A 24,871-nucleotide genomic window follows, 5' to 3' on the forward strand; every position below is an offset into this window, starting at 1 on the left:
CACATTTTTCCCAATCTTAAAGTGTACCCCCCTCCCCCCATATAGAAAGTACAAAAGCAATCTGTTCGGGAGGTAACAATAGAAGCCAATTTCCTCAAGTGACAATATAGAGGAAATTGGCAAGTCCTCTGATTGCTTACCTCCAAACTACCAGCCTGACGTCAGTCTTTTCCAGACTAAGACTTGCTGATGAATTAAGATATTAAACAATTTTAAAGGGTAGAAACTATGCCATGTAAACAAAGGGCTTGGTATACACTTGACATTGCTTTGACCTTTTGACATTTTATTCTCATTCTATGTCAATCTCAAGTTAATTTAACTGTAAACACAAAGGAGCCCTGTAGCTTTCTGTGCACTGTTAGCTTCTCAGTAGGCTGTATATTGCTTTTCAGAGGAAGGCTGTGTTCTTAACATTTTCCCTTTTCAACCGCTCTTGTTGCTTTCGCTCTTAGAGAACTTTTCAAGTCACTAGGGGCAGTTCCCTCTTTGCTTCTTTAATTTTCATTTTGTTTCTGAAATTGGTTTAAGGGCTTTAGTGTACCCTTTGGAACCATTTTTTCCTAAGAGCCTTAGTGTGTTAATGCATACCTTGCTTCCATCAGTTCCTAGCTGACAGCAATTGAAAACTTGGGGCCTGATCCCCAGCTGATGTCAGTATATTCAATGAAGATAAAAGAACTATGCCAATTTACACTGACTGAGGATCTGGTCCTTGGACTCGTCTTCCCTGGTGGAGAGACAAGGGATGAAATCCTGGCCTCACTGAAGTCAATAGCAAAATTCCCATTGATGACAATGAAGCCAAGATTTCACCTGAGAGGTTTTAGCATGTATGGATTCTTCCCATCCTAAATCAGCACCATCCCATGCGGTTTTGTGTTCTGATGGGATTTCTTGTAAAGCTTTGGATGCAAGAATCTGTTCTACTCACTTGGTTTGATTTTGGGCCAGTCAGCTTGTTCTATCCTGTGGTCCTCGTACTTTATGCCTGAAAAGGCAAACAGATAGCGAATGATTTCTGCTCTTCCTCTCAGATTGAAATACGTTAGCTTGTAGTGTGGCATGATGGATCTCTGAAAGAAAAAGCCCATGTTGATGATTTAACACGTTAACTACCCTGCCCCGTTTATACAGAAGATATACCTACACGTTTGTGACATGGTAATAAAATGTCAATACTGTGACCATAATGTCAAATTAAACATGTATGTTAGCCTCCTACCCACAATATATCGTACTGCGTGGCCACCCCATGCTACACCTGTAAATCCACATTCTATAGCCAAAATAGTCCAAGTTGGATGCTTAAAGCTAAGATGATCATTTTGAGTTCAACAAGAAGAGTCAGGAAGAGAAGAGGACAGGGGCATGTCAGTCTTTATCTCTCTCCTTCATGCAATTACAAAGCTATGGCTTGTCTTTTACAGTTTTATTTTATTGTAAAACCCATCGGCAAATGAGGGAGTTTTATATTCTCTGGAATCTGAAGCACTTCACAACTTATAAATGATGTGAGCCCACAATGATGTTATGTTCTATCTTTGTAAACTGCATTTAGCGAAGCTTTTGTTTCTTTGGGGGTATTTGCAGGCTAAGCAGTTCATTTAGGCAAAACTTTAAAAACAAGCCAATGGTATTTTTGAAAGGCTGGAATAGTATCTCTTTTAAATGTTGTGTTGTTATTTTTTATTTCACTTCTTCCTCACTAGTAAATGCAAAATGCAAGTGTCTGGGGGAGGTGAGGTAGGACAAGGGTGAGCTAGAGGTTATGTTTTTTAAGCCATTGTGTACAGTATAGAGGTTTATATAAGCTCAAGAAAATTAATTTTTGATGCTGTTCATAGTGATGATAAATTAGATGGGGGAAAAGTCTCTCTTTTGCAGCTACAAATGTAAAGATGTTGCATTTTAATGATCTCACAGGGCTTTTTTATCAGTCCAAAAATGTCTGGGCATGGAGTTTTTGCACCAGTGTGGCTGCATGCACTGCCACTGGCTGTGAATCATATTGTTCTTGTTAGGTTTCCTGTTTAGTTACTGCTGCTCTTCTAGGGCCCAACGAAAAGTTGTGATTGCTTTTAAGTTTATTCTATAAAATATCCCTAAGCATGTATAGACAAGGATTTCAGTAGTGACTGTGTTTCATCCCAGTCAGAAATGACCACTCTTGCAGTTTTGCCTTGGTATGTATGCCCAATCCTCCTGGTGCCTTTGTGGGTGGTGTTTACGTTTTCTGACCCCTTGTGAAAAAGTGAGTAGAAAATTGGAAAAACAAAGGGAGAAGGAGAGATGGGAGGGAACAGAATGCTGGAGGAGGCTGTATGACATGCATTTACCCATGCTAAAACGTGATAACTAACAATGAACAGACACAAAACGGTTTCATTAAATAAACACTTCAAACCCATGTCAAAGTTTCCCCTTAAAATCCAGATCAGATTTTTTTATCCCTGTGCCTTTTTTTTTCAGGCTACCTTTAAAAGTCTTGTGGTGGTGTGTGTTTGTGTGTAGATGCTTGTGTCTACGTTCATGATTTGTATCTATTGTATCTTAAATACTAGAATATAGGTTTCTCTAATATGCCACTGCTGGTTTTATTTTATTAAATCCAAGTTTAATAAGTTTAACCTCCATTCCATGCCTTAAATTCTGGAAGAGTTACAGCTTTACCTTAATGGAAAGGGCATAGCTTGTGGACGGAGAAGTAAAAAAGTGTTATCAACTCTGACATCAACTAAGCTTGCATTTTGTCTCATACATGAGCGTATTAGCTAATTTTGCACTTTTAGAGTTCCTTTAAGTTAGACTGTGCATGTTATAAAAAATGCTGAAGAACAACCCTTAGTGTTTGTGTGGGGGTGACTTATCTATCAGATAATATAAATGTAGTTTGAATGTGTGCTTAATGTGGTTTATCTATAAAATAGTATGCAAACTGGCTTTGGATATATGTTAAATGTTATGGAAAGAAGGAGGTAGGTGTTGGTGCTCTATATGTGTTGTAAGTTTTGCTCAACTATTTTGTTTTAATGCATGTCCTTCAGAAATGTTACTAAACACAAGAGGCTTCTAATACAGTTTCAGCAAATAGGTGCAAATTTCCAGGTAAATATAGGAGGTTATGAAGAAATACATTACTTTGAATAAAAGGAATAAGATAAATTTGAACAAAGGTTAGACATCTAATTCCATTACAATCTCTTTACTGGTGCTTAAAGACAATTACTAAAGGAACTGTGTAGAAAGAGGAAATTATATTCCTGGTCCAGAATTAAAAAAACAAAGTAAGCCTAATGGCTAAATTTGCATGGGTTTTGTAAAAAGTTGGTAAGGAGATACAGCTATGTTTCTCTAGGACAGGAGACAGGTATCTAAAGAAAATATCCACTTAAAAAGATGTGTGTCTGATAGATTGGCACACTGCCTACATACTATAGAGCTGGGCACATTATTTAAATATATAGATCACTTTAAAAAGTCCTTTTTCAATTGATGGGGATGGGGTGGTCTGGCATATATGCAGACATATTAATTATACATCCATTTATATCGAAGTGATCAACGGTACAGCCCTAGTCTTTGTAATAAATCACATAACTGAATCTCTCAATACTACAGTAGAAGGGGAACATTTTCATGGAATGAGTTAACTCTGCTAAGTAAACCTGTGATACTTAGATTTGTAAAAGACGGTGGCCATTTAGCCATCACGATTCAAAACATATGCTCTTGAGAGCAGATGAAAGACTGGTTTTACACTTGAAAGAAGGGGGTCTCTGTTTTGGAGACATGAAGACTGATTGTACTTGATTATTTCTGAAACAAAGTATGTTTTCTGTCCTCAGAGGTACAGCGCTGTATTTTGTATTACAGTGAGAGAGCAGTCAAAAAACCAATAATTTTCCTGGCAGATAAGCACATGGGAGTTCACTAAATTTACCATGAAAGATATCTGTTCCTTTGCAGCATGCAGCAGGGACAAAAAGTATTCTTGATCATTTAAGATTTCAAAGACCATGGCCTGGAGTTGAAGCAGTTGCACACAGACATCCTGAGCTTAAAGGATGAAACGTCTGCTGTAGCTTCAAAACAAAGTTACTGCTGTCATTGTTTCCAAAATTAGGAAAGCTGAGCTTTTTTTTTTTTTAACCTTATGAAAAACGAGGCACTAAAGGCAAAAGAAATTGTATTAAAAGGCACATGTTTATTATTCCACCTACAATGTTGTGTGCAGTTTGGCAGACATAGCTCCAGAAATGACCACTGAAACAGAGGATGTCAGGTCATTGTTGGTCAAGGAAAGTGAGGCCTTACACTGAACTTGATGGTATTTCTGTCTGTCAGTGGTGCAATAACTTTTGAAAAAGAAACACTACAAAACTTTGGGGTATGTTCTAGGCATCAAAGACCAGAATTCTCTCGATTTTGGTGAAAACCAGAAAAGCCTGCTTTCCACTAATCGTAATACGGGGGCCTCTGTACTACTGGTGGTTTCGTTTTTGACACACAAGCCTGAGCTCCTGAATATCTGTGATCAGTAAAGATTCCAAGAGGCTTTTTTACAAAAGCAGATTTGACTTAACAGCACTTTTCCAGCATAGCTCAAGTTCCTCGAATGTTGTATTGAATTCTGTGAGTCTCACTTCCAGGAAGATATTGACAAATTGGAAGGAGCTGAGAAAAGAACAACAAAAGATCTTAAAGCGAGAGATGTTGACAAAAGGAAAAGTTAATAGATAAATATGTTTAACTATCACTTCCTGGGGTGAAATCCAGACTAGGGAGGGGCTGTGTCACCACCTGCCCTGCAATGTTGGGTGCCTTACAATGCTTTGCTGCTGTAACTCCCAACCTGGGCTCCTCATAAACAGCATGCAGGTCACACCTTGAGTGTCTGTGTATAGCTACAGCCTTCCAGCAACACTCCAGTAGCACTCTGGCTTCCACCAGCCTTGGTTAACACTTGCCAAGTAAGCCCAACACACTCCCAGTCCTGGATTTCCCCCTAAACAAGTGAGTTCTGCAGTGTCCAGTCCTCTCTTGGACAACTGAGATATTAGCATTCTGTTGCCCGTAAGGGGCCAATATTTAACAGTTGGCTATTTTAAGTGGTGTTACCACACAAGTCAAGTTGAAACACAATACTGGATTCATTGTGATTAAAGAATAAACCAAGTTTATTTAACTACCAAGAGAGAGATTTTAAGTGAGTACAGGTATAAGGCATTAAAGTAAAAAATAGTTACCAGAGAAGTAAAGATAAAATGCTTTCTATTAGCTAAAACTTAGTCAACCAGACTTGGTTCAAAGTAAAAATTTTACCTCGTGTTCCCAGCAATAGGGCTGACGAAATACTCACGTAGGAACTCATCCCAAAGTTCAAAGGCTGGTTCTTTTGTCATCTTCAGTGAAAGAGAGAGAATCCCTGGGGTATTTTTTACCCCTCGCTTTTATAGTCCAGTCACCCTTTGAAATGCATTTTCCTGAAGGTTACCCCAGATAAAGATTTTTTCCCACTGTGAGGACAGAGAGATGGAGTCTCGGGGTTCCAGGTTGTTGTTTGTTAATATGCGGATTGATCTGTTCCTGCCCCGCTCCTCTGCCAAAGAATGGCCATTTGACCAGCCAATCAGCTTGACCTGGCTAGAGGCATCAGCTTGTCCTTTGTCTTTGCGAAACAGGTTTATCCCCTCACAAGACTTGTGTGGTAAGCATCCGATGAAGTGAGCTGTAGCTCACGAAAGCTTATACTCAAATAAATTGGTTAGTCTCTAAGGTGCCACAAGTACTCCTTTTCTTTTTGCGAAACATATTTCAGTCATCATTTCAGTTGATGTTCATAACTTCACATATATATAACTTTCACCATGATATTATTGTGTAAAGTGAGTTATTAGTTTTCAAATGATATCTCACAAAGCATATTTTGTTTGAAGATTATTACATGAGTGTGCAAGGTTTGACTATAGGGATGCATTTGATCAAAATAGCATAGCTAAGAGATGACTGCATAATAGTATGCAATATTTCAAGGTGGTGTGTACACCAACATGGCAGAATTACTTAGGATAGTACAATAACATGTATTAGGAAGTGGTGGAATAAAAAAATGAAAGAGGAATTTTTGCTGAACGTCACAAAAAATTTCCTAACAGAGATGTATAGCAGCTTGTGGAATATTTTTGTTCCCCAAAGGAAGTAGAGGAAGCTCTGTTGCTTGAGACATTTAAAACAGAGCTAGACAGACCTCTAGTATATATACCGTAAGGGAAAATCAAGTATTTCTAATCTAGCTAAATGTATAATTCTCAATGTAAATTTTATCTTATGCATTTACTTCATCTGCTGATGAAATGCCCATTAGGACATTACCAAAAACATTTGACATTTGTTCTGTGATTTTGTTTTACCTTTATAGTTTAATTAAAAGCAGTTTTCTGAGTGTGTGTGTTGTTGTAATTATTTGTATTAAAGTAGATGAACATCAGTACTAGAGCTTGCTAAACATTTTCACAAGTTTTTTAATTAGAAAATGGCCTGCTTTCAAAATAGACATTTTTGGTAAAATAAAATTCATTTTTTTTAAATGTAGATTTTGGTTTGCAATATCTACTTAAACTTTTCTTTTTCCCATCTCCTTTCCTGTCTTTAAAATCAATTTATTAAAATGATTGGGGGGAGGAAGGAAAGGGAAAACAGGAAAAAAATATAAAAAGAGAAACCACACATATCAAACATATTTAAATGCTACAAAATTAAAACTTCAGAACTGGAATTTTTTCTGCAACATTGTTTTTAAGTGTTTTGACTCACTTTAGTTAAGGAGAGGTATTGGCAAAATAATGTGAGGCATCTTGGACCCTGATCCTGCAAACACTTATGCACATAAGTCCCATTGATTTGAATGCATTAGTGTTTGCAGGGTCGGAGCCTTTTGTAGCATTTTGGTGTAGTATGTCTGTCTTCTAGTGTGCTATTGTATCACCATTGTCACGAGCATAAAATTCACTGAAAAGCCAACTCACAAATAGTTACTACACATACACAGTACTGAGGGTGTTTTTAAAGTCCCAGTCTCCTAGTTCTGGTTTTTTTTTATTTTTATCCCAGTCTCCTAGTTCTGTTTTTTTGTTGTTTTGTTTTTGGTCTCTTATTAAAAATTCTGATCCTCCAAAAAGCACATCTTACACTGGTAGATTTCTGTATGTTTTACATTCCTCTGCAATAACTTCAAATTGGTTAAAAAACTAATTTAAATTTTAAACAATGGGTAAGTGTGTTTCATTACTATAGTCAGCCTATTGCAAACTTTATAAAACCACTACAATCAAGCAGAGTTTAAAAAGTGCATGTAAACAGCAAAACAATGCAAAACATTTGCACCCTTCAGGTTATGTTGCAAACCCAAACTCACATTATGTTTATGAACTTTTCAGCAAGCCTGGACCATTTTTCAAACTAAAACAAGGCAAATCCTGTCAACTTGCAGCTAAGCTCCTGGATTTGTTCAAACCTCAAACTCAAAAGCTAAACTGGAGTGATAAGAATCTGCACAAACCAAAGGCCAGGAATGAGTCCGCATGAAGCCTTGAAAACCAAAGGGGCTGAATTTCACAGAGTTCCAGTACGCAGTAAACATTCTGACTTAAAGAGCATGAAACCACTCAATACAGGAGCAGATTTGTGATGTGAGTCTGTTTCTAGAAGCACAATGAATTTAGACACTTGCAGTATGTGTGTCTATCTTGAGGGCAATTCAGTATCCCTGCTGTGCTGTGAAGTAATTCCCAAATGTACAGCTTTCATTTTACATGCTCAAGCTACTTCTTTTTGGATATGTATGTATTTTTGCAGGTACAGTTTACTGACTTTATCCTGTATCCACTGCATGTTGCCTCTGACTTAAGTGCATACAGGTGAGGGCCCTTTTTTGCCCAGGGTGAAATCCTGGCCCCACTGAAGTCAATGGCAAAACTCCTGTGGACTTCATTAGAGGACAGGATTTCACTCCTAATTTTCAAAAATTCAGCCTTAACTTCCTTGTACAGTACAAGTATATATTTTCCTCAGGCTAGTCACAGATACAGTAACCTGAACGCAGATGACACAATAAGTTTTCTTTTAAAGAAAATAACATTAGATTCAAGGTGATGGCCCGCCATGAGCTCTTCCCTGGGCTGTGGAGAAAACAGAACATAGCTGAGCTTAGCTATTGGTCTATTTCTCTCCACAAATGAAGAAGTGCCGTGTGGTGAAAAAGTCTCCTTTAATTGCACTTTTAGTTTCTGATAGCAATTTCTTGGCCTGGATATGGATATATTAAAAACAAATTAACCTACCTTTTGGTAAGACTATTTCCTCCTCTTGGTGAAAATCTGAACCCCTCTTACCTTTGCCATGCAAGAGGAATCTACCACCACCATAGTTCACTGAAGCCACCTGGACCCTGCTAGATTTCAAAATGTGCTTGTTGTAAACTCTGCCCAATGAGGAGGCCAAAGAGCTGAAGATTTAGTGAAGCACCACAATCGCTATCAGACGACTGCTATTGACCAAGGCATCCTCCCAGTCCCTGACTCATGAGGCCTGTTCAGATGCTGTTGCTGTTCTCAGTGAAATAAGCTAGTTCCTTACAGTGAGAGATGCTAGGTTCTGGAGTTGAGTGGGAGTGTCACTGGGTTTATGAAGCAATTTACAGTCTGGAAAAGTTCTGTGGAGCGTGATTTTGCTGATGGTGTGCCGTGGAAAAGTGGTGTCCTCCTTCAAAGCAATGGCATAGGATTGTAAGAACTTCTGGAGGAATCTTTCTGTACCAGACCACATTCTCCACCATTTGTTTGTTTCCTTTCTTCCTGCCTCCTCTAAATAACACTCTCTCCCTTGGAATGAAGTTAAACACTGCTTCTCCTCTCCCCCTCTCTCATCAAGCTAGCCATTGATTCCTTACATGAAGGGAAGAAAGAGGGGGTGACTGAGTTTGGGTTTTATTTAAAATACTTGGAAAGGGCTCAGATTCAATGGTGATAGGGGCAACATAAAAATTTAGACAGAAATTAAGGTTGTTTGGTTTCTAACTACAAAGCTTCAAATGATTTGAGCTTTGGTTATCCGGCAGCCTCTGTGGCTAGCTGGTAGTTGTAATCAGAGGAGGCACTTGTGCTGATAGTCCCATGGTATAAAAGGGGGTGGGAGGAAGGGCACTGGAAAAGCATTTTTCCAGAAAGAGTCCTTTAATCTGGAGTTTACTTCCACCCCCTTTATTTCATGGAGCCCAGATAGATTAACTTTCAGGGCATGCTGCAAGGTTCACCTATTTTTCTTAGGCCTTGTCTACACTACTGGGCGGGGGGGGGGAAGATCGATCTAAGTTACACAATTTCAGCTACATGAGTAACGTAGCTTAGTTGATGTACTTACATCTACTTACCACGGGGTCCACACTACGCAGTGTCGACTGGAGATGCTCTCCCATCAACTCCCCTTGCACTTCTCATTCAGGTGGAGTACAGGGGTGGACAGAGAGAGATCGGCAGTTGCTTTAGTGGGTCTTCACTCGACCCGCTTAATTGACTGTAGATGCATCCATTGCGGCAGTTTCGAACCCGCTGTAGACAAGCTCTCTGACTGTTATGGGAGGGTTTGAGGGATCTGGGGTTGTTCATGGGGTGTTGCTATTCATGGGCTTTTGGCAGTACTGTTAAGCAGGCTGTGCTGTGAAGTGGCTTGGGCTATAGAGAACGTTTTGAATGTGTCTCCTTTTCTCGTGTTTGTAATAGTTGAACAATGACTAAGAAGTTGTGTAGGTGCCTTTTAATATATTTAAACTAGAACCAAGCAACTAGTGATTTCTGAGTACCTCATTTTTTGGGTCTCCAAATTCAGATACCTTAAAGGTGCCTGATTTTCAGATGGTGCTCAGCACTTTAAGATATCACAAATTGGGCACCCAAAATCACGAATTATGTTGAAAATCTCAACCAAGGTGGTTAGTCTGATCAACATTGAACTTGATGCCTTTAAGTCCATGAACTTTCCGGACACATTTACTGAACTTTCGGTGGATGACAATTGACTTGTTCTATTGGAATCAATAAAGAGCATCCTTTGTTATAAACTTTCCCAGGAAGGTGAAACATGGCACCACTGGGAGCTTCAGTCACAGAATATGATTTCATGTTCACCACAGGAGTCGGAGAGGTGCAGGTTGGCAAAAGCTTTCATTTATTATTGTGAAGAACACGGGAGCTATCTGTATTGGTTTGATGAAGATTGTATCCCTCTGTTGGATGGCTATGGTATTAATTTCTAAAGGAAAATTAGGGTTAAGTCAGTCTCAGGTGGTTTTGCACATATGCAGGAACCAAAGTCAGTGGCTCCAAATAACCCAATTGTAGGTACTTAAACTTAAATATCACCTCCTTGGAAGGTTTAGCCCCTACCATGGTCTGATCCCCAGGATGGCTAGTAACCCAAGGGACAAAAGCCAAAAGGGAGAAATGAAACAGCTTTGGAGGGATTAAAAGCTTCAGCCCTGAAGATGAGAGGGAGATTAACTCTAGTGGAAACAGAATATGCTCCCTCCCTAGGTGTTGCTGTGCCTAAGTGGTTAGGTAAGACTGATATGCATGTAGCCCTTGTGCTGTTTTAACCTTTCTCTCTGATTGATTTGTTCTTATGGATAAATATATGATACTGTGTTTTGAAGAGGCTGTTCTGAGTCCCTGCATTTATCTACTGATTACTGGTCCCAAAGGGAATCCACACCCAGTTGGATCTGCTGAGGGATTATGATTGGTTAAATGGGGGGGGGGCTGTAGCACTGAGACCCAATCTAAAAGTGGGGTGAATCATGGGATTCTACTCTGAGAGAAGTGCCAGCGTCTTCCCCTGGCTGCTGATTAAAAGACAGTGCACTGCCAGTAGGACTGAATCGCCATGAGATGAAGCTTAAAAGGGAAATGACCTGGCTGAGCCACTCCTATGTTTGCCCAGGCGCACCGATCTCCTCGAGATCAATTGAAAGAGCACCCTGGACTATGTCGACGACGGCTACCAGTCATACTGCACTATCTGCTGCCAAAAGGCAATAAGCTGCTGCTCTGTAGCAATGCAGTACCGCATCTGCCAGCACCCAGGAGACACACGGTGACGGTTAGCTGAGTGGGCTCCATGCTTGCCATGGTATGGCGTCTGCACAGGTAACCCAGGAAAAAAGGCGCAAAACGATTGTCTGCCGTTGCTTTCACGGAAGGAGGGAGGGAAGGGGGGGCCTGATGATATGTACCCAGACCCACCCACGACAATGTTTTAGCCCCATCAGGCATTGGGATTTCTACCCAGAATTCAAATGGGCGGCAGAGACTGCGGGAACTGTGGGATAGCTACCCACAGTGCAACGCTCCGGAAGTCGACGGTTGCCTCGGTACTGTGGAGACACTCCGCTGACTACATGCACTTAGAGCATTTGGGTGGGGACACACAATCGACTGTATAAAAACGCTTTCTACAAAACCGACTTCTATAAATTCGACCTAATTTCATAGTGTAGACAAGGCCTAAGGGAATGATTCTTACCGAAACTGTACTTAAGCTTCCAAGTGACACATACAGTGTACTTCTTACAGAGCTGCATCTGTTGTGAGAATCTGAGGCGTGTGGGTGGATGTAATGAGTTAAGAGTGGAAAGGACAATCTTGCTCTGACTGTAAGTAATCTGTGACTCTAGAAGCAACCATATGACTGGGGCTGAGTCTGTCATGATTTCGCAACTGCGAAGAAGCCTGCCTGAGCTGACTTTAGTTTGGTGACTTTACGCTATAAAAGGAATGTCTTAGTAGAATAATGAAAAGGAGTACTTGTGGCACCTTAGAGACAAACCAATTTATTTGAGCATGAGCTTTCGTGAGCTACAGCTCACGATGAAGTGAGCTGTAGCTCACGAAAGCTCATGCTCAAATAAATTGGTTAGTCTCTAAGGTGCCACAAGTACTCCTTTTCTTTTTGTGAATACAGACTAACACGGCTGTTACTCTGAAACCTTAGTAGAATAATATAGCACTTGATACAAGCTGCTGTCTGCATTATTCAAATATAAGTAATATTGTTAAAGGATGGCTGACTTCTGTTTTTTCTCTTAAAAAAAAAAAAGTAAGGGTTAGAGAGTTAGTAATTGCCCAGCATGGTGTGTGTTTTGGGTGGGAAAGCCAGAGGGAGAGCCCGTGGGATTCCCCCTCCCAAACCAGGAATAAGACTCACCCATTTCTGGCTTTGATATCTGATAGGGAGCCACTTAGGGCCCCCTAATAGTAACAGCAGGAGTTGATCAGAATAAGTATGTGGAAGCTGTGGGGAGAAGTGGGTCAGCATCATTACTTTGCAGCTGGCAGGGAACTGGAGGTGGGGGAGCAGGATCTAGCAACTCCACATCCAAAATCCTGCATTAATTAAGAGAGGAGAGCAGAGCAGGCACCAGTCAAACCCCTCTGCTCCCTATAAAGATAGCAGAGCAGGAGCAAGCACTCCAGGGGCAAAAGTAACAGAGTGGAGAATCTCCCTCTAAGACCTGCCCACAGATCCAAAATGTTGGAGTTTGCTTAAATAAAATAGAAAAAAAAATTGTTGGAAAAAAACTTTTGGTTAAAATTTTTTTTTTTGATTCTCCATAAAAATATTCAGCTTTTGAAAACTAAAACACTTAAGAACTGAAATTTTTTACCAAAAAATAATCATTTTTTGTTTTTTGATGAAAAACTAGAAAATCTTGACCCAAAACAAAAATTCCCCCCAAAATCTTCATTGTAATTGTCATCACCACCAATAGTAAAATATTGGAAGCCAGATTATGTCCCCAACAATACGTGTACAACCCCGTTGACAGCAAATGAGACTCAAGGATTTCACTTGAATAGAGCAATAGCTGAAGGGGGTAGGCAGCTTTTAGACTACGGCAACATTCCTCATTGTCTCTCTAGTACAAGCGATGGATGAATTTGTAGCTGTTTTCCCAGCAGATGGTAGTGATTACCTATCTTAAATTCATAATCACTTTTTGATACAAATTCAGCGTTCTCCGCAGAGCTCTTTATACAATAGAGCAAGAAGACATGGGCTTGCATCAAAGTTTAATTCTGACTTGTAAATGTCTCACATAGTCTGGACCAGACTGAAGATGAATTGTATTTCTATTCTATTCCAGATGGGAAGAATATATAAACTAAGCCTATTGTGGAGAAACAGTTGCTTCAAGCTTGCACAAGTCTCTATCTTGTATATCTGCATATGATTTTATATAACACTAAACTGATAGATTATATCTGACATCCCTTCATAGAAAATTTCAGAGGTAGCAGAAACAACTCATATAAGCGGTGATTTGGAGATGCAGACCTAGTGGCGATTTGTGCATTTTGCAACTGATGCAGCAGAAAACTTGGAAAAACCTTAAATAAGCGCCAGACAACAAATGTAGCTTTCCATTTCACAAACACCATCATGTGCATTTAAAAAAATCAACCCTAACCATTCAAATTTAGTACGATGCACAGACAGGACACTATGTAAAAATAATTCAAGCAGGGTGGCCTGGTAGAGCACTGGATGGGGACTCGGGAGAAGTGGGTGCTATTCTCAGTTCTGCCACAGGCCTGCTGGGTGATCTTGGGCAAGTCACATCAATTCTGTGCCTCATTTTCCCCATCTGTAAAATGAGGACAGTGCGACTGACCACCTTTGTGAAGTGCTTTGAGATCTGTGAATGAAAAGGGCTATATACGGGGGGGAGGCGGGGAGGAAACAGCACCTGGCTGCAGAGAGTCTCAGACCCTGGTCAACTGACTTGAGCTCATCATGTGGGGCTAAAAATAGCAGAGTAGATGTTCAGGCTTGGGGTGTAGCCCAGACTCTGAAACCTGGCGAGGAGGGGCGGGGGTTGGCTGATGCTATGTACTACTGTTAATGACTTGGACCATAATGTTGTGTTGGGATCTCTTTGAAGCTTCATTTTTTACCTTTACTGCTCAGGTTCAGTGCAAAGTTTTTCATTTGGGACTGGAACGCCCGTGAAAGTTTTGGTTTTCTTTTGACTCCAGTCCTTCCTTCTGGATTTGTACAATTTTGTTGGCTGGTCATTGGCTGGCCCCAGTGAAAATTTTGTTTTAAATTTTTTTGTGCAGCATCCCAGATAATCTGTTAGGCCAAGAGCACTAAATAGATAAATCAGCTACTTCTATATTCAAGATTCTCACAATAAAAAAACAAAAACAAAAACGAGATGTCACATGAAGCATGTAGAAGGAAATGACTAAAGCAGTTTCTCAATTAATTAAATTAAATTCTTATTGCTGACCATTATTCCCGTCAGTCTGCCTGCCTATCCATGAGTTGTCTTTTGTCTTATACGTAGATCGTAAACTCTTTTAGGCAGGGCCGTCTGTGTTGGTATAGTGCCAAGCTCAATGGGGTCTTGGTCCTTGACTAGAGTTCTTAGGTGCTAGGATAAGACCACATCTGGGGTGGAAATCAAACTCAAACATCTTAATGGGATTAAATCAGGAGGCCCAGATAATCTCCATATACGAATATTAAAGGAACTTGCACACAAAACTGCAAGACCAAAAGCAAGGATTTTTAAGGAATCTGTAAACTTGGGGGATCATACCATCTGATTGGAGAATTGCTTTTACAGTTCCTATTTTTAAGAAAGGTGGCCGGGGGGGAAGGGGGGGGGGGAAGTGATCTGGGAAACTACAGGCCTGTTAGTTTGACCTTAATTGTATGCAAGATCTTAAAACAAATTTTGAGAGAGAAAGTAATTAAGGACGTAGAAGTAAACAGTAATTGGGATGATATACAGTATGGTTTTACAAAAGGTAGATTGTGCCAGACCAGCCTGATCTCTTCCTTTGAGAATATAATTGATTTTTTTAGACCAAGGACATGTAGTAGGGCTAATCTACCTGGATTTCAGTAAGACACCTGATACAGTTCCACATGGGAAATTATTAGTTAAATTGGAGAAGATGGAAATCAATAGAAGAATTGAAAGATGGATAAGGAACTGGTTTAAGGAGAGACTACAACAGGTCATACTGAAAGGTGAACTGTGATGCTGGAGGGAGGTTCCTAGTGGAGTTCCTCAGGGATCGGGCTTGGTACCAGTCATATTTAACGTTTTTATTAATGACCTTGGCACAAAAAGTGAAAGTGTGCAAATAAAATTTGTGGATGACACAAAGTTCGGAGGTATTGCCAATATGGAGAAAGACTGGAATATCATACAAGAAGATCTTGAAAATTGGAGTAATTGAAATGCGATCAAATTTAATAGTACAAAGTGCAAGGTCAAGCACGTAGGGACTAGCAACAAGACTTTGCTATAAACTGGGGATGTACTGGTTCAAATCAACAGAGGAGGAGAAAGACCGGAATGTATTGGTTGATCTCAGGATCGCGATGAGCTGTCATTGTGATGCGGCCATGAAAAAGGTTAAGGCAGTCCTAGGATGCATCAGGCAAGGAGACAGTAAAGTGTTAGTACTGTTATACGAGGCACTGGTGAGACCTCATCTGGAATAGTGTGTGCAATTATAGCCTCCCATATTTAGGAAAGATGAATTCAAACTGCAACAGGTACAGAGATGGGCTATTAGGATGATCTGAGGAATAGAAAACCTACCTTATTAGAGGAGACTCAAAGAGTTTCATTTGTTTAGCCTAACCAAACGAAGGCTGAGGGGAGATATGATTCTTCTCAATAATACATCAGAGGGATAAATACCAGGAGAGGAGTTATTTAAGTTAAGTGCCGATATGGAGACAAGAACAAATGGCTATAAACTGGCCATCAACAAGTTTAGATTTGAAATTAGACACCGGTTTCTAAACATCAGAGGAATGAAGTTCTGCAACAGCCTTCCAAAGGGAGAAATGGGGCAAAAACCCTAACTGGCTTCAAGATTGAGCTTGATAAGTTTATGGAAGGAATGATGTGATGAGACTGCCTACAATGGCATGTAGCCAATCTGCTGCTGCTAGCAACAAATATCTCCAACAGCCAGTCATCGGACACTAGATGGAGAGGGCTCTGAGTTACTACAGAGAATTCTTTTGTAGGTGTCTGGTTGGAGGGTCTTGCCCACATGCTCAGGGTCTAACTGATCACCATATTTGGGGTTGCGAAGGAATTTTCCCTCAGGTCAGATTGGCAGAGACCCTTGGGGGCTTTTTTGCCTTCCTCTACAGTGTGGGGAATGAATCACTTACAAGTTTAAACTAGTGAAAATGGTAGATTCTCTGTAACTTGAAGTCTTTATATCATGACTTGAGGATTTCAGTAACTCAGCCAGAGCTTATCGGTCTCTTACAGGAGTGAGTGGGTAAGGTTCTGTAGTCTGCAGTGTGCAGGAGGTCAAACTAGATGATCACGATGGTCCCTTCTGCTCTTAAAGTCTGAGTCTGATGATTTTTTTATTTACTTTTTCAACTCCCTAGATGGCTGTCTGTGGAATTATTGCATAAAACACTCATAATAATTCCTGTCTGCACTGGTCATTCCTGTTGAATATTTCCTCCTCTTGCAATTGTGTATGTTTCCAGATAAATGCATGCCTAATTAATTCTTGAGAGAATATTTTATATAGTAAAGAACATAATTCACATAAAAGCAATTTCTTGGCTTCCTCTGACTCGGTTAGTTGGGCTTTCTCAAGGCAGGTAAACTTGCCAAAATCAATGTTTGCCCATTGTCTAAACTCTCATTTTATTCATTTGCATGAACACAGTCTGTCATTTTTTATCTTTTCACTTGTGATAAACGAGAGGATCTTCTCTTCCAGCCCACATGTGTGTAGGATGAAGAGGAATAAGGAAACCAAATATCTCTGTCATTTCTCAAGTATCTAAGAGCCAAATACAGTGAACCATCTTAAAAATAAATTACAAGAGAAAGATGATGTAAATGGGTCGGATTAAATGGTTAAGGCAGAGAAGAAAGGCCGTAGATCTTTTTCTGATAATATAAACTTAAACACTATTTTTTTAATGAATGGTAAAAATATGGTACATATTTGTGTGTGTGTGTGCAGTCTGCATTTCTGACATCCCTCTATGTTTTCAGAAATCTGATACCGAGGTGACACAAAGTCCTGGAGTCCAAGAATGTCCCAGCCCCATGGCAGGAAAAGATGTTAATCATGTAGGAAATAACCCCTGCTCAATATTCCAAAGGCAGGCAGAAAAACCAAGATCTCTGCCGAAACATTTCAGGAAATGGATTCCTGACCCCATATTTGGCAGTCAATTTAGCCCTGTTCATGTGAGCAAAAATTACTGGGCCTGATGTTCAGCTGATATAAATCAGTACAGTTCCGTTACTTCAATGCTTCAGCTGGAGATCTGGCCCAGAGTCTTCAAGAACCTAATTATTATTTATCTGTACATTCATAGTACCTAGGAGCCCACGTCATGGACCAGGACCTCACTGTACAAACCGAACAATATGACAGTCCCTGCCCCACAAGAGACACCAGACAGGAGAATACAAGGTAACAATGAAATGGTATTGGTCAATATGATAGGCAGTGGTCTTAGCCCACCCTAGTGGTCTTAGCCTAACGGTTACTGTTTTCATATAACATATGAATACTCTGATATTCTGTTAATATCCAGGTGTTGCTTTTCTCTTTTCTTTTAGTGATTATTAAACATAGAGAGGTCTAAAGCTATTCTAATTGTTACCAATTGTTTCTGTCTGCCATGTGTTTTCCCCTTTCAGGTCAGAGGGGCTGGTGCTTTGGATTTCAGAGGGTTGTAAGGGAGATATTTCCAGTGCCCATTTGTTTTCACTGGGCCATTTCAAAATGCCTTACTGTGTGACCTTGGCACTGCACTGTCATGGATTTTAGCCACTTATATAGTGGCAATACGGAGGCTTTTTTTCATTTTCTAGGGGTTAGGGTACCATTTCTTTTTGATCAAATATTTTCTGTTTGTTGTGTAAGGTTCCTAGAGAGCCTGGACCCACTGACTCTGTATAAATTAGATTATTTTGATTCATCATTACATACAATATTATATTATGTGGGATCTAAAATATATATATATATATATATAATTATTAAACTAGAAAAAATCACCTGGGTTAGCCGGTGCAATGTTTATAGGATGCAGAATATTTGCCAGTTTGAAATGATATATGCATTAGAGGCCAGATCCTTACCTAGCGTAAATCAACGTAGCTCTATTGAAGGCATACCAGATGAGGATCTTGTCCATCTTTATAGAAACCATTTTTTCTATTAAATGTAATTACTTCCCAGTGACACTTTAATTCCAGGGCACTTTTAAAGTGAGGATAGCTTGTAGTACATCTAATTTACTGTACTCCCCCCCCCCCACACACACACACACCCCCTTACCTGCTCAGTAGGGATATATGACTACCAAACTGCAGCCAAGAACATTGTGCCACACACTCCTGATGTGTTTGCTTCCAGTGCAAGCTAGAAAAATTACACCACTCAGTTCCATGTTCTGTCACCCTATGATGTACTGACTTGAGTTTTGAGACAAAAAATTTAAAATCGACGGAATGCAAATTTTAAAGGAGATTTCGCAACAGTGGAATTAGAAAATGTTCACACAGTAAACTACAAAGAACATGAGATTATACTTAATGTCCCCTTCCCCCCAAAATTCCCTTTCCTGTACTTAGACTTCTGCAAAAACATGGCAGGAATTGGACTTGCAGTAGCAGTAGTGTAGCGTTGCAAAGTGTAGAAGCAGAGAGTGGGAATACTTAGCTTTAAAACCATTCTGGAAAAGGGATTCATGGACAATATGTGTGGTTATTCAGGTTCCACTCCCACATAGCTCAGACCTATTGTATGAAATAATTTTCCCTCGTTGAACAAAACAACCCAAAGGTAAGAATGATGGCTATCTAACAAATCCATGCAATGAAAAGAGGATAATTAAACTGAAAGTCTCCACTTCCACTGAATCACCTCAGTGAGTGAAGCCTCTTGTAAATATATACGTATATAAGAAACTAAATGACAAAGTATGGCTGTATTGATATATATGACTACTATCTGATACTAAGCTGAACAGCATGAACCTTAAACTAGTCATTTTTCCCCTGAAAATATGAAATTAAACTAATTGTACCGAGCCACTCTGTATGCATTTCCTATTCTGCATACAATTTGAAAAACTCCTTCATCCCCATATAGTGTATTTGAGATGAAAACATATTTTAAGTGTTATGTTTTTCTGTATTCAAAGAGCAACTGCATATTTTCAGCATGTAGGTGTATTTTACTTAAGATTAAGAAAAACAAGAAGAATGAACAAAAGTAAAATCTCCAGAAGAGAGCTCAGTGTGTGCATCTCTTTTGCAAAAGTTTCAGCAAGTCAGTACAAAATGGCTGCCGTCTCTGCACACAGGCAGAGTTGTCCAAAATGTAAAGGCACGGAGCACAGAAAGCAATGGCAGGATATTTCTGGCTAAAGATATGCAAAGTTTTGTGTGTTAAATTGCACAGTAAAGGTATTGCTATTAAATGAAAGTGGCTATTAACGAAGGACATGTGCCCAGGTGTATTCTGTGCACAGGTGTATTTGTGGACAAAGACAGGAGCCAGATAGAAGGAGAATAGAAGAAGTCTGGGCAAAGATTTACAATAGGATTTCAAAAATTTGAAAACCATATTTGGACACTGAAATAACAATGGCTGAATTGCAAAGGAAGAAAAACCCAGCTAAAATAAACGCTTTTAGCTACTTGTCTTTCTGCATAATAATACTGCAAGGGGTATGAAAGTTTGAGTGTGGTTGGATGAATGAAAAGAGAGGAGATCCTGTAGAAAATGACCAGTGAGAAGCCCAAAGGCACTGCTCAGTACTGTTTAATAGCCATCTAATTCCTCTGACATGACCCTGCCTTTGGGCTGGTTACATAAATAGGTGCTGGAACTAAGGGTGCTGGGGGTGCAGTAGCACCTCCTGGCTCTGACTGATTTCCACCATGTACAGGGTTTACAGTTTTGTTAAATGGCATTCAGCACCCCCAGTATGCAAATTGTTCCAGAACCACTGGCTACAGAGATGAAGGTCAGCTTTTATTTATAACAGAATATTGTCTTAACTTAATAAAAGGCTTTGAAGCAACTTATTCCAGAATGGGAGCAGCTCTCTCATGCAAACCTGTTCTTTCACTGTTTGAATGTGTTTGCTTCTTCCACAGTATCTCTTTAGCTCATATTAAACAAGTATCCTGACTGTCAAAATGGATCAAAACAAATAGCCCCTGTTCCTCATCATTTAACTGATGCTATCTCACTCAGCAGGTTACTGCACTGACTTTTTGCCTCTGAACACCTACTGTAGTTCATGAATTTAGTTTAGTTTGTAGTGCACTTGTGGTTTGTGCAGATCACAAAACCTCCAGGCAGTTCAGCGCAACAAGCTGTCAAAAAAAGCCTAAAGGCAGAATAGCAAGTATATTGCAGGTATGTTTGAGATACACTTACAAGCTAATATATACAGGAATTGTTGCACATAACTGATTATTATACTTGACTCTAGCTAGCATGATTAGTCCCTCAGTTCTGTGTTTAATAACCCCAAAACTGCAAACATGACACATTTTAAGTACTTGCTGTACAAGTGCCATATATGGTAGGAGAATATAGTTCTTTCTACCTAGTAGCAGCAATGTATTTAAAGGGGACAGAATAAGACTGGAAAAGGAAAATTGAAAAGAGGAGAGAGAAGTCAGTTTCTTTGTCTTATTCAATTCTTAGATATCACTCACTTCTATTGCAGTAATGTCTGGTCAATGTAATCCTTCCTTCAGCGAACAGGAATTTTTCTGAATGCTAGTCTTGGTTGAAAAGGGTTATGTGTATATCACTGTGTGAATGTGCAGACCACTCCCAGTAGTTCAGACTACGCAGTCATCAGTTTCTTTACACACACTCATGTGAACACATTATTAAGAATAGCAGACACATCATTTCCTCAGATAAAGACCACATGTAAACATGAATTCTGTTGGTGTCTTATCTGACCTTTTCATCTAAAGGTTAACTGTAGAAAATATTAAAAATGAGGTCAGGTAATACAACAAAAAAGTGAACAGCACCAGAGAACTCAGCCAAACCACGTCTTATAAAAAGTGTGGAAGAAGCCAAGACTCTTCTGTCGTGCATTGTCTACAGATTATGCAAATCCCTCCAGTATTTTATCTAATCATACAGTGATGCACTAAATGACTGCAACCTTATTAGACAGAGGCAGGCATGGGTACTTAAAAGAAGTAAAAAATTAATCAATACAATCCCAAAATTTTTATAAGTCACCATGAAGTACTTTTGGTACCTTTTTAGGGCATTGATGTAAGAGAAGTCTAGGAAAATGCTTGTAAATCGAAAACATGTCTATATGACCAAGTTGTGAGTAGTGTCTGAATTTTACGCATGTGCAGAAACATAGAACAGATGTTTTTACTTATTGAAAGTGGATGGCCAGACTGATTTAGACTCTGCCAACTGAACACTAGCTCAGATTTAGCCTAACATTTTTCACCCATGATAGCCACGAATAAATAAACTATCAGGAGATTTCGGCCCACTTAATTTCCACTTGCATTCTGCTGCAATTCAGGTAGAACGAAATGTGTGGCGAAAGAAGTGATCTTCATCTGTTAAAATGTGTTCCAGAGGGTTAGAACACTGGGAGGTTGGGGGAATGAAGATGTGTTTCAAGGCTAGATCCTCAGCTGGTGTTAACTGGCATTAATCATTTGAGTCAGTGGAGCTACACTAATTTATACCAGCTGAGGATCTGGCGGCCCCCGAGTCTAAACTTGCCATAGGCTTGTGCTGTGACCTTAGACAAGTCATTTCAGCTTCACTGTGCCTCAGTTTATCCCTTTGTAACTTGTATGCAATAACAATACTTTACCAGAGGGGGAGGTGCTGGTATGCAGCTTAGTGTTTATAAAATGGCTTTCAGATCCTTTGATTAAAAGCACTACAGGAATGCCAAATAGTTTTAAATACTAATTATTAGTTAAATACTAATAATAACGATGATAAAGAAAGAAATAGCCAAGAATCCTCTCCACTGTTCCTGTAGAGCATAATTTGGCATTCAGTGCAGGGATTGGACTGGACTGCTATCAGGGTTGCTCCTCCTCCTGGTACCATGAACAGTATGTGCTGAAAGTTCTTGTTGTTTCTCTGGCAACTTGATCTTTAAATAGCTTATTCAACAGAAGATTAAGGGGAAGGGACAGTCTGGTATTGTTTACTGTATATTTTCATTTCTGCAGTGCTGACGTTCACCAGAATTGCAGCAGCGTGTTTGGAAGGACACTCCTCTAACTTTGTTTTGCCTCCAGGGCAATTTGGTGTGGTTTAGGTAACTGATGCAAACTGCAGTTCATGTTAGTTTATTTTATCTGAAACCTGTTCCTGATCAACAAAAATAAGCCACATTCTGTACCAGCTAAAATTGTCAAGCTGTTTTAGGTGTATGCCCATTAAGTGTGTATTACAGTAATCCAATCTGAGACCAATTAGGTTGCTCAGTTCTAGGTCCTCCATCCCTGAGCATTTTTACTTATATTTGATCTAAAAACTATTAAATCTGAGCCACTATCTAAAATTCTTGTGCACTTCACAGTTTCTATCACCATGTCCATGATCTCATTATTGTTGTTAGCTGCCCAGATCTAAACAAAATTTGAGGACTATTCCCTGTTACCACCAAGCTTTGGTTCCTCAATTTGGTGTCAGTCTGTTTTTCCTGTTTTCACTGGGTGAAGGATGATCTTTATGTACTTGTGATGCTCCGTCCTGATTGGCCTTGAATTTATAACATGTCTTTTTGTGACCAGTCTTTTCACTGTACCACCAGTTAGGTGAATTGCTTCCCCTGTTTTTTTACATGATTGCAAATCTCTTTGGTTTTACAAAAGAAATTTAACTATTTTTATAGCACTTCGAAGATATCATTAATTGAATTAGAATGTCTCATCATGCCTATTAGACACAGATTTGTATGAACTGGGCTCATTTGGAACATGGCGCAACAGAGCCACCTGGTGACATCTGCCATAAGAATAGGCATAAAATCTCCCACACAGAGACATTGTGAGGCCTAATTAATATTTGTAAATGTTCATCACATTCTTCACAGATGCAGGGAGCAGGACTAACCAGGGCACCACTCTCCTTCATGGAGGAGGTGCTTAATCCCTAGGGCTAGCAGCACTAATCATCTGCTGCGTAGTTGCTAAACGCTGTATAAATGCATTCTACCACACATTACTTCCCTCCCCTGCCCACCATCAGTATCCCAATCTCTTACAGCAAAGAGAAACTTGATACATAGAGTCAAGCTTCACTGCAAAGGGCTGGTCTACACACAGCTTTTGTGCCAGTCGCGTAATAAATCTTAATTCTGGCATTTCTTCTTTTTTGAATGCTTGACTTCACAGCTTTCATATGCTGTAAATGTAGTTTTTGTGTGTGATATCAGTATAGCTTGGTAACCAATAACTTCAAGCTAGGTGACATTTTTCAGCCAAAACTTTTGGGGGGGAGGGGTAAAAATGCAGATTCGGGCCAACCATAATGTTTTGTGAATTTGTGTTGATTTCAGCAACTTGTTTCGGTCAAAACAAGAAAATTAAAAAAAGTGTTAATGTCAGAACAGTTCCTTTACACATTTCCAAAATAAAATACTTGAATATTTTTGGGATAGTTTTGGATGCCATTCAAAAAACCAAGGAGATATAGCACCCTCTGCCCACTGGTCCAGTGGTTTGGACACTCACCCAGGATGAGGGAAATCCAGGTGTGAGTTCCCAGTCTGGAGCAGGGATTTTAAATCCAGGTTTGCCCCTTCCAGGTGCATGTCCTGACCAATGTTGCCTCTAATTTTTGACAGGCCATGTGCACAAAAAATTTGTTCTGTGCAAATTGTTGTGTTTCTGTGCAAATTTTTGTGCGTGGGGTGTTTCGCCATGTGCATGGGGTTTAGGATCTGTGTGCGTACACACAGCTTAGAGGGAACAGTGGTCCTGACCCTCATCCTATAGAGCAGGGGTCTCAAACTCCCAGCCCGCAGGCCATCTGCAGCCCGCGAACCTCCCCAATGTGGCCCGCGGGGCTCCAGCAGTTTTGGGGCCGGGTCTCTCCCTTGGCCCCACCTGCTGCCCCCAGGCACTCCCCCGCCCCAGGGGCCCCAGCAGCGCAGCGGAGCTGAGCAGCATCTGCCTGCTCGCTCCAGTGGCTGCCGGCCCCTCCCTGCAGCCCCAGGGTGAGGCTGTGCCTCTGCACATTGCCCCTGCCCCGAATGCCCCTGCGGCCAATAAGAAGTTGTGCGGCGGGGCCTGGGGGCAGCAGCGCTCAGAGGCTCCCTGGCCCGCCCTGCCTTGGAGCCCAGGTAAGCACCGCATCCCCGACCCCCTCCCAGAGCCTGCACCCCCCGCCTTTCCACACCCCCCTCCCATCCCCAAACTCCCTTCCAGAGTCTGCACCCCCTTCCCCCACACCTCCAGCCCCCAAACCCTGAGGGATAGCTCAGTGGTTTGAGCATTGGCCTGCTAAACCCAGGGTTGTGAGTTCAATCCTTGAGGGGGCCATTTAGGGATCTGGGGCAAAAAAAATTGGGAATTGGTCCTGCTCTGAGCAGGGGGTCGGACTAGATGACCTCCTGAGGTCCCTTCCAACCCTAATCGTCTATGATTCTATGAACTCCTTCCCCGAGCCTGCACCCCCTTCCCCTTCCGATACACCCCAAGCCCCCAAATTCCCTCTCAGAGCCTGCACCCCCTTCTCCCTCCCAGAGCCTGCAACCC

At 40.5% G+C, this 24,871-nt stretch overlaps 1 protein-coding gene across 2 annotated transcripts in view; it reads right to left on the reverse strand.

Moving 5' to 3' along the window:
• The window catches only part of HPGDS (hematopoietic prostaglandin D synthase), a 70,756-nt gene that overhangs the window by 37,255 nt on the left and 8,630 nt on the right, over nucleotides 1-24,871 (reverse strand). The window contains exons 1-2 of one of the 2 annotated variants that reach the window (XM_084627487.1): nucleotides 20,816-20,888; nucleotides 935-1,076 (exon numbers count right to left, since the gene is read on the reverse strand). In XM_084627487.1, coding sequence (XP_084483613.1) covers nucleotides 935-1,067 — 133 coding nt within the window. In that variant the 5' untranslated portion in view covers nucleotides 1,068-1,076; nucleotides 20,816-20,888. Of the gene's footprint in view, nucleotides 1-934; nucleotides 1,077-20,815; nucleotides 20,889-24,871 lie in introns of those variants that run through there. The other variant, XM_084627488.1, reaches the window with a different exon arrangement.

The sequence above is a fragment of the Lepidochelys olivacea genome, assembly GCF_965140295.1.
Source record: "Lepidochelys olivacea isolate rLepOli2 genome assembly, chromosome: 4".
Classification (NCBI taxonomy): Eukaryota; Metazoa; Chordata; order Testudines; family Cheloniidae; genus Lepidochelys; species Lepidochelys olivacea.